General features: G+C 39.4%; 1 protein-coding gene and 1 pseudogene across 1 annotated transcript in view; one reads left to right on the plus strand and one right to left on the minus strand.

The window, feature by feature from the left end:
- The window catches only part of GSAP (gamma-secretase activating protein), a 217,702-nt gene that overhangs the window by 56,114 nt on the left and 146,027 nt on the right, over nt 1–15,561 (plus strand). The window contains exon 3 of the mRNA XM_081535704.1: nt 11,646–11,912. Coding sequence (XP_081391830.1) covers nt 11,765–11,912 — 148 coding nt within the window. The 5' untranslated portion in view covers nt 11,646–11,764. The remainder of the gene's footprint in view (nt 1–11,645; nt 11,913–15,561) is intronic.
- LOC145524120 (peptidyl-prolyl cis-trans isomerase A pseudogene) lies at nt 5,264–5,848 on the minus strand (annotated as a pseudogene).

Below are 15,561 nucleotides of genomic sequence, written 5' to 3' on the forward strand. Positions count from 1 at the left end.
AATAGGAAGTAGGGGGAAGGCATGTAATACTTTGTTATATGTCTTCTAGGGCAATTTGAAATGGCAACCCACTCCAGTATTCTTGCCTGGAGAATCCCGGGGACGGAGGAGCCTGGTGGGCTGCCGTCTATGGGGTCTCACAGAGTCGGACACGACTGAAGTGACTTAGCAGCAGTAGCAGTAGCAGGGCAATTTGATTCTGTTTAAACCATAAAGAAGGCTTCCCTGGTGGCTCAGATGATGAAAAACCCACCTGTTCACCTGCAAAGCAGGAGATTTGGGTTCGATCCCTGAGTTGGAAAGATTTGCTGGAGGAGGGCATGGCAACCCACTCCAGTATTCTTGCCTGGAGAATCCCCATGGACAGAGGTGCCTTGAGGGCTGCAGTCCATGGGGTCGCAAAGAGTCAGACTCAACTGAGTGACTAAACACGCAAACCATAAAGATGTGTCACTTTAATATTAGAAAAGCTAATAAAATAACACATGCTTATCATACCCTTATTGAAGTAGTAAGTAAATAACAGAATCTTGAATTCGTACACAAAAAAGAAAAAGAAACCCATTATCTCATTAAAGCATATATTTATAATAAAATTTTAACTTTGCACATTTGACACTTATTTGTGTTGTTTATGTTCTTTGATCATTTTAATCTGTTTATTAACTGTAATGGTAACTACAAAAGAAAAAATAACACAGCTTTATAGAACCAGAGAATATATCAATTTGCATGCAGATTTTTACTGCAAAAAATTGATAGTGATCAAAGATTTTCAAACATCAAAACATGGTATAGGGTCTTCCCTGATGGCTCAGTGCTAAAGAATCCATCTGCCAGTGCAGAAGACAGGGGTTCAGTCCTTGGTCCAGGAAGATCCCACATGCCGAGAAGCAACAAACCTGTGTGCTACAGCTATTGAGTCTGTGCTCTAGACCAGGGAACCGCAACTACTGAGCCCACATGCTGCAGCTCCTGAAGCCTTGTGCCCTAGAGCCTGTGATCTGCAACAAGAGAAGCCACCAGGATGAGAAGCTCGTGTACTGCAAGTAGAGAACAAAGTCTGAGCAGCAACAAAAACCCAGCACAGCCAAAACAAAAAGAAATGAATAAATAAATAATCCTTAAACAGTCAATTAAAAGAAACATATCAATAGTTATGATACTCCAAATCACACCTTTTGCCATTATTTAAATTTGATGAAAAAATTTATATGCAAATTTTAAAAGATACAAGAGAATATAAAGTTTTTCAAAGTTATTTTAGGGATGTTGCAAGCAGAGTCTTAAAACACTGCTGTTTTAGGAGCCAGGCCCCAAATCTTGGGACCAAATAAAATCCTATGTACTTTTTTCAGTGGTTGGAGAGAATCCATCTTTAGTATTGTAATAAATGGTCTTATTTTTCACTTTGGCAATGGAGCAGATACTAAAGAATGCTGCAAGAAAATCTCAGTAATTAATGTTATTCAGATAGGAGAAAATGTCTAGGGTATTTAGCTTTAAATAACTTCTAAATGCAGATGATTCACGAACTTATAATTCTACCCAAGACCTCTTTTCTGAGTTCTAGATTTACATTTCTAGCTACCTGTGACATATCCACATGGTATCTTCTCACAGGCAATTTGCCAATGTCTTGTCCACAGTTACAATTCTGGTATCGTGATTACCCTCCCTGCAACCCCACACTGGTTTCTCTTCTCAATAAACATCTTTTCCATCAGAGTTTCAGGCACTGTGACCCCTTGCTTCTGTCACAGTTACAGCTGCCACCACTGATACTCCTAGATTACTTGGAGTCTAAAATGGGAAAAGAAGAAATGGAAAAAAGAAATTAAAACACTAGGTGATTTCTTCTGTCTTCTTTGGGCATTAGAGATCCTCTTTCTTTTTCTTGGGCCAGAACTAGAGGCTTCTGGAGTCTCTCTGTCCAGGACCAGGTCCCAGTTCTGGTTTCAGTCTTCCCTGAGTCCAGACTAGGAGATACTGAAAGGGGAAAAAAAAAAAAGAAAACAAAATACAGGAAACTCCCTGCTGATTTAGCAGGATTTCACATTCTCATTGTCTTTTCCAACCTGACTACTATATTTCATTTTAGAGCAGTTGTTTATTCTGTCCACATTATATCTCCATTCAGTGGGAAAGACAGGAGGGAGTCACTTACCCTCAACTAGAACCTCTATATTCTGCATCTTCACTTCTTTTTTACAAGCATTTTCTATTTTATAAAATAGTCAATAGGCACCTACCACACTCTTGATCAGACATTTAAGCTGCTTTCAGTTTCACCCTATTATAAACTATAGTGAGTGTATACTTAGAACTCAGGAAAATCTCTTTTTGTGGGGCTTAGGTCTTCCAAGCAGATTTGTATTATAATGAGACTTCTATTCACCATCAGGATCTCTCTTACATTAAATGACTCTAATAGGTATTAATTTATAAACAAGATCAAGGAACTCTGTTACGGTACAATAGTTCTCATTTAGGGGCAAGTGTTGTATGTGACCTTTAAGACCACAACTGTCTTTTTGCAATGTAATTTGAGGGTGTAGGAATGGTCCATCTGCAAGTTTGACCATTGTTGACAAGACCCTCGGATGCTGGATAGTGCCATAAAAATCAGTCTCCCCCTGACTCTGTCTGTCTCTCCAGGGCAGCTTGGCACAATAGGATGCAGGTCAGCGTGATATGTTACACCTTCTGAAACCTAGAGAAAGCACTGCTTTCCTCTCCTATGGGTCTGAGGCAGACCCTGTGATCTGGAGAGACATCCAGATGCTCCCAGTTCTCTCCACTGTCAGGATGCTCTGCCTCTGTTGCTGGAATGGTGACAGTTACAGACCTTCCTCTCTCTTGGGGTAGAGATTCTCATCTTTCCATCCCACTGAGTCAGCCGAGGGCTAGAGGTGGCATAAAGCTTGCTTTTTGTTTTATCATATATCATGATTCTGTATTGTCTATGTAAGGACTCACTTGATTAGAGGAAAAAGAACCAGATTTTAGTTCCAACTTGAGTAGTAGGAAATTTCTCTGATTTTCTTCTGTCAGATTAATCTCTCTATATGGTTAGATTTCTCTCCAGAAAGATGGTACCAACTTTTCATTTCTACTAATCATATATGAAAATGCCTGTCTCACCATACCCTTGCACATAAGTATAATTTTTAATATTCATTAATTTGACAGAAGAAAGGTGGCAGTTTCTTACTTTAAATGTGTGTTTCTTTAATTGCCCGTGGAATGGAACATTTTCTGATATTCATTGCCAGTTGAATTCCTTTTGTGAATTTTCTATTCTTGTTTATTGCCCATCTATTTCTCCACATTTTTTGTTATATTTTTAACGATTTAACACTTTATATTGATCATTCAGAAAAATCAGAGTGAAAATATAGAGAAGTATAGGTGGTGCTAGTGGTAAAGAATTTGCCTGCCAATGCAAGAGACATAAAAGCCATGGGTTCATTCCCTGAATCAGCAAGATCCCCTGGAGGAAGGCATAGCAACCCACTCCAGCATTCTTGCCTGGAGAATCCCATGGACAGAGGAGCCTGGTGAGCTACAGTCCATGGGGTTGCAAAGAGTCAGACATGACTGAAGCGACTTAGCATGCGTGCAGTGCAATCCTAGTCTCCAGTTCTGATCATTTTGCTCCATTGTTTATTCTGTGGTGGGAAAATTTCCATTCATAACTGAAATCTAGAAAGACTCCAAAACTCTAAGTTGAGGTAGTGGTCTAAGTTTTCTTCTTCCAACTCTTTGATCAAGCAGGTTACCAGTGCTCTTCTTCCTGCTCTGCCTGCCCTCTGGTGGAGGTGCCAAAGAGCAGACGAGGAGAGCAAGCGGCTATAAAAGGGGGTGGGTGTGGGGGGAAGACCGAGATATGCCTAAATGGCAAACCAGCCCCTGAATAATTAAAGAACCAGTGTTTGACTTAATAAACCTCTGTTCCTTGGCTTCTCTAACCTCAAATCGTGTCCCCACAATAGAATCTATCATGAGGCAATTATTCCCAAACTGGTACTTCTCTATAGATACTGCTCTGCACCTTTGGTTTTGTTGACCTGATAATTCTTGCACAGGGAAAACATTTTCTTTCCCAATTTTATATCTGGAAAAAACACAAGTTGGTGAATTAGAAAGAGCTAGGAAGTGAGGGTTCCATTCCCAGCTTTGTTGTTCAGTCACCCAGTCATGTCCAACTCTTTGCGACCCCATGGACAGCAGCATGCCAGGTCTCCCTGCCCCTCACTATCTTCCAGAATTTGCCCAAGTTCATGTTCATTGCATTGGTGGTACCATCCAGCCATTTCATCCTCTGATGCCATCGATCTTTTCCAGCATCAGGGACTTTTCCAATGACTCTTTTGTGTGCATCAGATGACCAAAATAATGGAGCTTCAGCTTCAGGATCAGTCCTTCCAGTGAATATTCAGGGTTGATCTCCATTAAGATTGACTCGTTTTATCTCCTTGCTGTCCATAGGACTTTCAGAAGCCTTCTCCAGCACCACAGTGTGAAGGCATCAATTCTTTGGCATTCTGCCATCTTTACAGTCTGTCTCTCACAGCTGTATGTGACCACTTGGAAGACTATAGCCTTGATTATATGAACCTTTGTTGGCAGAGTAATGCCTCTGCTTTTCAACATACTGTCTAGGTTTGTCATCACTTTCCTGCCAAGAAAGAAGCATTTGTCTTCTGATTTCATGGCTGCAGTCACCATCCACAGTGATTTTGGAGCCCAAGAAGAAGAAACCTGTCACTGCTTCCACCTTTTCCCCTTCTATTTGCCATGCCATAATGGGGGCGGATGCTGTGATCTTAGTTTTTTTAGTATTTAGTCTTAAGCTGGCTCTTTCACTCTCCTCCTTCACCCTCATCAAGAGGCTCTTTAGTTCCTCTTCACTTTCTGCCATTTAGAATGGTATCATCTGCATATCTGAGGTTGTTGGTGTTTCTCCCTCCTATCTTGATTCCAGCTTGTAACTCATCCAGCCCAGCATTTCTCATGATGTGCTCAGCATATAGGTTAAACAAACAGGGTGACAGCAGATAGCCCTGTCATACTCCATTCTCAATCTTGAACCAATCAGTTGTTCCACACAGGGTTCTAACTGTTGCTTCTATTTTTTTAATTGTTTAGTTTTTATTTTATAATCATAAATTTAACTTTGAAATCCAGCTAAACTTGGAGGGGGATAAGGAAAATATGGAACCCAAAGAACTGTAGCGAGAGCACAAAGATTATAGGATATTTCAAGCAGATGGGGGTGAAGGGATGCTCTCCTGGGCTACAGAAGGAATGGTCTGGTGGTTAAGTAAAACACAAGTCAAATTTATTAGATTTGTCCACAGTCAGCAATGATGATCTTCTTGCTGGTCTTGCCATTCCTGGACCCAAAGCGCTCCATGGCTTCCACAATATTCATGCCCTCTTTCACCTTGCCAAAGACCACATGCTTGGCATCCAGCCACTCAGTCTTGGCAGTGCTGGGAACCATTTGTGTTGGGGCCAGCATTTGCCATGAACAAGATGCCAGGACCTGTATGCTTCAGGATGAAATTCTCATCATCAAATTCCTCGCCATGGATGGACTTGCCACCAGTACCATTATGGCGTGTGAAGTCACCACCCTGTCACATAAATCCCAGAATTATTCTGTGAAAGCAGGAACCTTTATAACCAAATCCTTTCTCCCCAGTGCTCAGAGCATGGCAGTTTTCTGCTGTCTTTGGAACTTTGTCTGCAAACAGCTCAAAAGAGACACAGCCCAAAGGCTCGCCATCGACAGCAATGTCGAAGAACACGGTGGGGTTGACCATGGCTAGACAGCACGGGAGGCTCCAGGGTGGTGGTGTCTGCAAGGCCTAACTGTTGTTTCTTGACCCACATACAGGTTTCTCAGGAGACAAGTAAGATGGTCTGGTATTCCCATCTCTCTAAGAACTTTCCACAGTTTGTTATGATCCAAGCAGTCAAAGGCTTTAGTGCAGTTGATGAAACAGAGGTAGATGTTTTCTGAAATTCCCTTGCTTTCTCTGTAATCCAGAAAATGTTGGCAATTTGATCTCTAGTTCCTCTTTCTCTTCTAAACACAGCTTGAACATCTGGAAATTCTTGGTTCATATAATGCTGAAGCCTAGCATACTAAATTTTAAGCATGATCTTACTAGCATGGGAGATGAGTGCAATTGTCTGATGGTTAGCACATTCTTTCACACTGCCCTTCTTGGGAATTGGAATGAGGATTGACTTTTTCCAGCCCTGTGGCCACTGCTGGGTCTTCCAGATTTGCTGATATAATGAATGCAAAACCTTGATGGCATCATCCTTTAGGGATTTGAATAGTTCTGCTGGAATTTCATTGCATCCACTAGTTTTATTAACAGCAGTGCTTCTTAAGGCCCACTTGACTTCACACTTCAGAATGTCTGGCTCTTGGAGACTAACCACACCATCATAGTAATCTTATTCATGAAGTTCTTTTTTTTTACAGTTCTTCCGTATATTCTTTCCATCTCTTCTTGATCTCTTCACTGTCTACTAGATCTCCACCATTTTTATCTTTTATTGTGTTCATCTTTGGGTGGAATGCTCGCTTGATGTTTCCAGTTTTCCTGAAAAGATCTCTAGTCTTTCTCTTTTTTTGTTATTTTCTTCTATTATTAACCATTGTTCATTGAAGAAGGCCTTCTTGTCTCTTCTAGCTATTTTTTGGAACTTTGCATTTTAACTGAATGTACCTCTCTCTTGCTTTTCACTTCTCTTCATTCTTCCACTATTTGTAAATCCTCCTCAGATTACCACTTTGCCTTCTTGCTTTTCTTTATCTTGGTTCAGATGGTAAAGAATCCCAGCTCTAGTGCTGCTAATTAGTTGCATACCCTTGGACCAGTCCCCTGATCTCTCCTAGTCTGGGTTTCTTTATTTGTAAATTAAGAACAGTGTTACTAATGGATCTATTGTGAGGATTAAATGAGGTAATGGTAGTGAAAGTGCTTTGTAAACAATAACCACTCCACACATCTAGCGTAATACTAATGGTGTCCACAGCTCTTCTCCTTCTGAGTCAATGTTTAACTTGACTTCGTTGCCTTTGTATTTTAAAGCAAGAAAAAAATCATCTATCCTTTTAATCTTTAGCAAATAAATGAAGCCTTTGGGCTTAGATCCATAGAAGAGGCAAATTGCGTGTCCTGATGTGACCCAGGTCTTTGTGTATATTCTCTAGATCTCACGTTCATTTTGCTTTTTATTACAGCATTACAGAGTGGAAACTTTGAAGTGACACCTTTTAGAACTAGTCATTATTTAGTGACTCTACATTTCAAAAATATTTCTCATGTCTTAAAAATAAATTGTCAAGTTCTTTTATTATTCAGTTCAGTTTAGTTGCTCAGTTGTGTTCAATTCTTTGCGACTCCATGGACACCAGGCTTCCCTGTCCATCACCAATTCCCAAAGTTTGCTCAATCTCATGTCCATTGAGTCAGTGATACCATCCAACCATCTCATCCTCTGTCGTCGCCTTCTCCTTCTGCCTTCAATTTTCCCAGCATCAGGGTCTTTTCAAATGGGTCAGTTCTTTGCATCAGGTGGCTAAAGAATTGGAGCTTCAGCTTCAGCATCAGTCCTTCCAGTGAATATTCAGGACTGATTTCCTTTACGATGGACTGGTTGAATCTCCTTGCAGTCGAATGGACTCTCAAGAGTCTTCTCCAACACCACAGTTCAAAAGCATCAATTCTCTGGTGCTCAGCTTTCTTTGTGGTCCAACTCTCAAATCCATACATGACTACTGGAAAAACCATAGCTTTGATTAGATAGACCTTTGTTAGGAAAGTGATGTCTCTGCTTTTTAATATGCTGTCTAGGTTGGTCATAGCTTTTCTTTCAAGAAGCAAGCATTTCTTTTAATTTCATGGCTGCTGTCACCTCTGCAGTGATTTTGGAGCCCAAGAAAATCAAGTCTGTCGCTGTTTCCATTGTTTCCCCACCTGTTTGCCATGAAGTGATGGGACTGGATGCCATGATTTAGTTTTTTGAATGTTGAGTTTTAAGCCAGCTTTTTCACTCTCTTTGTTCACTTTCATCAAGAGGCTCTTTAATTCCTATTCACTTTGGGTGGTATCATCTGCAAATCTGAGGTTATTGATATTTCCTCCGGCAATCTTGATTCCAGCTTGTGCTTCATCCAGCCCAACATTTTGCATTATTAATACCCAGCATAATGCCCAGTGTTATTACTACCTTGGCCTAAATATAAATTTATTGACAGAGTGATGATAATGGTTTTTAGTTTAGTTTTATTTTTTAAAACATTTCCCTGAAATTGTAATAATTTAAAAGATTTACTTATTTAAACATATTACATGTTTAAATTTAAATGTTTAAATTGTATATATATTTTGTTCTGTGTGGCTGAAGATAAATGTGCAAATATATAGAATTTTTAAAAAAATTTTTTTATTGATTTAATGTCAGGAGAATGTGTAATTTCCTTGTTTCTGTCTCGCTGCAACAAAGATTTGAAACTGCAGACCAGTGTTATAGCTCGGTTATGGCTCAGAATTTTATTCAGTAAGCAAAGAATAGTACACCCTGGAGGCGTGAGGGCTGGCCAACCCCAAAGGAGAGGCCTCAAACCGGCTTGGCTCCCTCTTTTTATAGGTTTTGTTTCCTCCCCCCATGAGCCTGCACAATGCAAATTAGGCCTAGCCAGGAAGGGGGCGTGCTTGTTTCACCTGTGATTCTCATTCGGGTTTGCGGATTTTCTTTTGTTCTGTTTTTCACGGACTTTTCCCTTTCTTTGTTGTTTAGCCACCGCCATTTTGTGCTCCTTTTTCCTATTCTAATTACCTAACATTGAATTATTTATTTTTGGCTGTGCTGGGTCTTCATTGGTGTTCTGGTTTTTCTCTCATTACAGTGAACAGGGGCACTCTCTGGTTGCAGTACATGTACAGCTTCTCATTGCGGTAGCCTCCCTTGTTGCAGAACACAGACTCTAGGGCATGTAGGTTTCAGTAGCCGTGGCACATCGGCTCCATAGTTGGGGCTCCCAGGCTCTAGAGTACAGGCTCAACAGTTGTTGCACTCGGGCTTAGTTGCTTTGCGGCATGTGGGATCTTCCCAGACCAGGGTCGAACCCATGTCTCCTGCATTGGTAGATGGATTCTTTACCACTGAGCCACCAGGTAAGCCCCAAAATATATTATATAATATAGTTATTATATAACTATATATAATTTGGGAGTTCTGTACTCCTTTCCCTTCTATGCACACAATCTCTCTACCCTTCTGCATCATACTAGAAGAAAAACAGAAAAGGTAGTTATCTGAAAAGAGAAAACTGTCAAAAGTACCTGGTCTGAGTCACCATTATTCTTGCCTCCATATTCACAATAGCCACATATCTGGTTTTCCAGCTTCAATCTGTTCATAAAATAGCAATCAAATGATTCTGTTAACATCCAAGTCAAATAATGCCACTTATATATTCAGAAACATCCGATGGCCTTTACTCTTCAGTCTTCTTTTCCTGCCCACCCCTGCACTCCCTCAGTCCAGCCACACTGGCCTTCTTGACCCTCAGATCCACTTCAGCCTTGACCTGAAAGATGCTTTCCTCAGGTGTCTGCAGGAGTGGTTTCCTCACCTCCTTCAGGTCTGTTCACCTTGCTGGCAACTTCCTTGTCATCTCTTAAAATTCCAATTCTCACCCCACCCATATGTTCCTTCCTTTTGTAACAGTTCTTACTGAATAACATAACAATATGTTTACTTATTTCTTTTGTTTATTATCTATCTTCCCCTCACTGTAAGTCCCAGGAGTACAGAGGGTTTTTTGTCTGTTTCATTAACTGCTGTATCCTCAAAACCCAGAAGAGTGCCTAGTTCTTAGTAAGTGCTCAATAAATGTTCAATGAACAGATGAATAAAACAAAGATAAGTCATGGCCTTACTTGATTTGCAACACTTACTTGAAAAATTGCAAAATTTTCATTAAAAACTTTTTAAAAATGACACAGAAGCTTTGAATATCTCCTGAGGATGAGACCTATGACTATAACATCCAAAGCATCAGTGTTCTTTTCCAAATATTTTGGACATTCTATGTCTCAAGAATTAAGATCTCTTTTAATCTATCACTGTCAAGTCTAATGTAAGTATAACTATATAAACCACTCCTAATTTGTCATGAAAGGAGGGAAGAATTGAATTATAATGAAACATCTGCCCTTTGTTTTCCTTTTCTTTACCTTTTCATTTTTTTCTTTTTTTGAAAAATATTTATTTATTTTAATTGAAGGATAATTACTTTATAGGATTGTGATGGTTTTTGCCATACGTCAGTATGAATCAGCCATAGGTGTACATGTGTCCCCTCCATCCTGATGTCCTTTGTTTTCTTTGGCTCTATAATTTCCTGATGATCTTAATTTTGGCCATCCATTCTCTGACTTCCGTTTCTCTCCTATTTCCAAGATACAGATAGTAACAAAGAGTCTTGCTTGCATTTCTTCTCTCACTTGGCATGCCCTTATCCATTTTTATGGCTTCTGTTACCTCCTTTTTTAGATTGCTCTCAAATGTGGAAGTCCAATCTTGACATTTCTTTTCTTTTCTTTTTTAAATTTGTTTGTGTATTTATTTGGCTGTGCTGGATCCCAGTTGCAGCACACGGGATCTTTAGTCGCGGCATGTGAGATCTAGTTCTCCGACCAGGGATAGAACCTGGGCCCCCTGCATTGGAAGTTCAGAGTCCTAGCCACTGAACCATAGGGAAGTCCCCAATCTTGACATTTCTTATTGGCTCCCAGTTCTACATTGCCCAGGGTGGTTACATCCATCTGGCCATCTTTCAAGTTCTCAAACCTCTCATATCTAAAATCACATTTACCTTTTTCCTTTGAAACTCTTTCCTATTCCAGTAACCTGTTTCCGTTAATGACTCTGCCTTCTTCCAAGTTTGGAACTGTTTCCAAGTATTGTAATCATTTGTGACTATTTTTTTTTCACATTGTCAGTTGTCAAGCCTTGCTGCTTATACTTTTAGAATATCATTTTAACCATCCTCTTCTTTGCTTTCAGTGGATCAGGGATGGGACCTGAGATTCTGCATTTCTAATATGCTTCTGAATCAATCTGATGGTGCTTCTGTATTGACTGCACTTTGATAAACAAGGAGGCCCTGCTCTAGGCTGACAGTGGCCACCTGACCTAGTTGCCTACTTCCCAGCCCATGGCCAAATCTGAGACTCAATTCTCTTTCAAAAATAGAGATCAAATATTGCCTAGTCTTGCTTGAAAAGAAAAAAAGGTCTTGTCTATGTCATAGAAGATTTGGAAAGTTACAGAGTCAAAAAATAAAAAATTCAAATCAGCCATATTGGTCATTAATACTTTGAGATATATTAATATATATGTATTTCCTTTTAGTTGTTTCTAGATTGTAAATATATGTTCAGGTTATATCTGTGTTTTTCAAACCCTAAAAGGATCATTTACAGCTTTCTTTTGTTTTCCAGTGTAAAAATTTGCTAATTGTATTGAATCCCCTGACTTACAAAGTAGAATCTGTCTTTTCTATATGATAAAATGCTTAATTCTCCTTTGCGCAATCTCCCTTACAGCTGAGAACTGAGGACTTGGTACAGCCAAGCAGATGCATCCTCTAGGCTTTGATTCAGGACCTGGTGACTCAAAGCAGCAGGGATGACACAGAATCCGTTCTGGCCAGGGCACAGCAGTGATGGCAGCTGCATCCGGTTTCCAGTGGCAGCAGAGACAGCTGTTCTGGGGCAGTGTGCAGTGTCCGGCATCTGAAGACTTGGCAGTGCAAGCCATGGGGTCAGTGCTTGGCAGCTGCTGTGATGACTTCACAGGAACAGCTCTGCAGAGTATGTTGGGTGTGGTTCTTGCCCTGTGGTTTGTCTTCCCACCTTTACTTCTTAAATTAGTTTAAGAGTTGAATTAATTTACTGGCAACGAGCACTAATGATGTTAATAATAACTAACTCTTAGTTACTAACAGTAACTGACTCAGATATTAACAGTAACTAGCTTTGGATAGTGCTTACTGTGTGCCAGGCAGATTTCAAAATGCTTTATGTACATTAATTCATTTAATTTTTACAACAACCCTATGACATATATACTGGTATTATTCCCAGTTTACAGATGATGAAACTGAGCTGCAGAGAGGACAGGTTACATGTTCAAGGTCATATGGCTAAATAGCAGCTCTGAAACTCTAATTCAGTTAGTCTTAACCTAGCTCTTAAGAGGTCTGATACATATAACATTTCATATCCTACATTTTTCATGTAATGGAAATTTTGTGAGCATTTCCATGTTCCTCTGAATATTTAAAGTAGTTGTATACTGTTCACTTATAAGGCTGATTCATGATTCATTTAACCAACTTGCTGTTGTTGGACATTAAGTATATCCTGGTGGCAAAACTTTTTTTTCTTGTTTCAGTTAATACCCATCACTGTTTCTCTAAGATAAAGTTCTATGAGTAGAATGCTTGGTCAAAGGGTATTCTGATTGCCTTCCAGAAATATTATTCCAGTTTACACATACAGCAGTGTGTGGGAGCATCCTGTTTTCCTTGAGACCTTATTAGCACTAAATGTTATTAACATTTTTAAATTTGTGGTACTGAAAATGATACATAGTTTTCTTTTAAATCCAAAATTCTTTAAATATTTAAAAAATACATTTATTGACCATTTGCAGTTCTTTTTGTGAATTGACTGCCTCCATCACATGTGGGATAAAGTTGAAACTTAGAAGGCAATTCAAGGCCTTTCTACTCTAACCCCAACTACTTGCCTAACTAGTTCTCCTAAACATTCACCCAACACACCAATGGGGATTATTTTGTGTTAGTTGAAACCATATGAGGATACTATGTTTGCAGACAAGAAAGTGATTGACTATTGGCAGTTTTATGTGGTTAAACCTTATAAATCTCCAAAACATTTGCTCTCCCACTAGTATTTTCACGAATGTCCTCTGCCTGTCTCTACTTGGTGAAATCCTTCGTATTCTTGATGAGGCTGAGTTCACTGGCATGTTCCCTGTTTCGTTGCCAACCTTATCCTGTTCGCCTCTCACTGCAGCAGAGGTTACTGTAAATCACCCTTCTTCATAATTTCTACTCTATGTCTTTCCTGTCAGAGCTGTAGGATGGTCCCAAGGTACTGCAGCTGAATAATGCATTTGTATCTGTGTGGCAGAGGCCAAGCCCTCTGTTGCTTTTTGCCAGCAGAGACTCTGTCTTATTTATTTTGGCAGCCACAAAGCTAGCAGAGTTTCAGGCTCATAGCAGATACACAACAAATATCTGTTGACTTGAATAACCAGTAACGCTAGGGCCCAGAAAGTGCCCTATTGGCCACATATTCATTGTGATTTCCTTCCACGTTAAGTAAGGAAGAACATGTGTAACACTCTCTAATATCTTCTAATTTGACCGGTTTGTATTGTGTTTGTAATCAGTCCTCCTTATTTTGAATCCTCTATCCTTATAATTTTTTTCCTGTATTTTCAGATGTTATCATTATATTGGAAATCATTGATCATTATATTGGAAGCAAAATTCTTAAGGATGAAAGAACACAGTTCTCTTGCTAGCTAAATAAGTAATCTATGTACTTCTTATTTTTTTCCCTTTTAACCATATTCACCTTTTAGTCTTGGATGAACTTTCAGGAACTTCTAGTGACTTTTAGTGACAGTCACTAATGCTAATGCTGAAGTTACTATAACAAGATTCAGGATCATCAAAAGTAAAAATGTTTTTAAGTAAACATTAAAAGCATTTCAGCTGAGCATTAAGACAAAGGCTTCTGTTTATAAAAGAGATACATAGTGCATTCAGTTTAAATTGTACTTCAGAAGGAAAATCATGGAATCATATAACTTTAAAGGTAGAGAAGAACTCCCAAGTATGTACTCAATATGTACTGTCTGGTGGAAAAATCCAAGTGAGAGTGGATGAGAGAAGATAACTTTGGCTCCATATTCCCCCACCCAGTTAATTTTCAAATGATGAACCTTTGTTCATCTCTTACCTACATATCCTGCCCTTGCCATGCCTTGAATAAGTTCAAGTAAAAGTAGTGTCAATGCCAGGCATTGTGTTTTTTGTGTTTTTTTTAATTTTATTTATTTATTTTTGGTTGTGCTCAGTCCTCATTGCTGTGATGGGTCCTCATTGCTGTGCATGGGCTTTCTCTAGTTGGGGCAAGCAGGGGCTAGTCTCTAGTTGCAGTGCACGGGCTTCTCATTGCGGTGGCTTCTCTTGTTGCCAGCTCTTGCAAGCTCTAGAGTGTGTGCTCAGTAGTTGTGGCACATAGGCTTAGTTGCTCCGAGGCATGTGGAATCTTCCTGGACCAGGGATTGAACCTGGGACCCCTGCATTGGCAGGCATATTTTTAACCATTGGACCACCAGGGAAGTCCTTCTTTGTGTTCATACTCAGAAGGGACTGGGTGCCCTGACATTGGCCTTGTCTTTCCTGCTTGGTCGTTGGTATATGTGTGTTCAGCCTTTTGCCTTTTGTAAGTGGGCTCCTCTAACCAGGGAGCTGGTTCAGTTACCAGACCGAAAGATCCAAAAGGTCTGTTTAAGATTTAAAATAAGAGATAGAATGTTACAATGAAGAAGACAGATATTAATAAAAGCAGCTACTGACAAGAGTATAGAGAAACTGGAACCCTTCTGTACTGCCTGTGGGAATGAAAAATGGTACAGCTGCTTTGGAAAACAGTCTGGCAGTCTGTCAAATAGTTAAACATAGAGTTATCATATGATTAAACAATTCCACTTCTAGGTATACAGAAGAGAAATGAAAATATATGTCCACACTAGAGCTCACGCTTGTATGTGAGTGTTCTTTGCAGGGTTATTCAGAATAGCCAAAAAGTAGAAAAAAACCTAAATAATCATTAGCTAGTGAATAGACAAATAAAATGTGGAATGTTATTCAGCAATTAATAGGAATGAAGTACTGATACATGCTACAGCATGGATAAACCTTGAAAAGAGGCTGAGTGAAAGAAACCAGTCATAAAGGACCACACATTGTGCACTTCTATGTGAAATTTCCACATAGGCAATTCTCTACAGATAGGAAGTAGATTAGTGGTTGCCCAGAGTGCTGGCTAAGAGGGGTGGAGTTTCTTTTTGATATAATGAAAAGTTCTAAAATTGATTGTGGTGATAGATATACAAGTTTGTTAATATACTAAAAGCCATTAAATTGTATACTTTAAATAGGTGAATTGTACAGTATGTGAATTATATGTTAATAAAGTTGTAAAAAGGAAAGAATGTGTGTTCTTTTCTTTTAATTTTGTCTCCTATTACTTCTCTGACTAGCTGGACATTCCCAGTGTAATTTCACATTTGCTTTGCCCTTTAATTCCACTTGAAGTCCAGCCAATAGCTAATGTAACAGGGTAGAAGTTTAACTCACACTACAGCTCAGACGCAAAGAGAAAATGGAAGTTCTTTATTTAGTCTATAATTAGTCTG

This window comes from Giraffa tippelskirchi, chromosome 10 (assembly GCF_054371585.1).
Source record: "Giraffa tippelskirchi isolate mGirTip1 chromosome 10, T2T-mGirTip1v1.2.pri, whole genome shotgun sequence".
In the NCBI taxonomy this organism is placed as follows: Eukaryota; Metazoa; Chordata; class Mammalia; order Artiodactyla; family Giraffidae; genus Giraffa; species Giraffa tippelskirchi.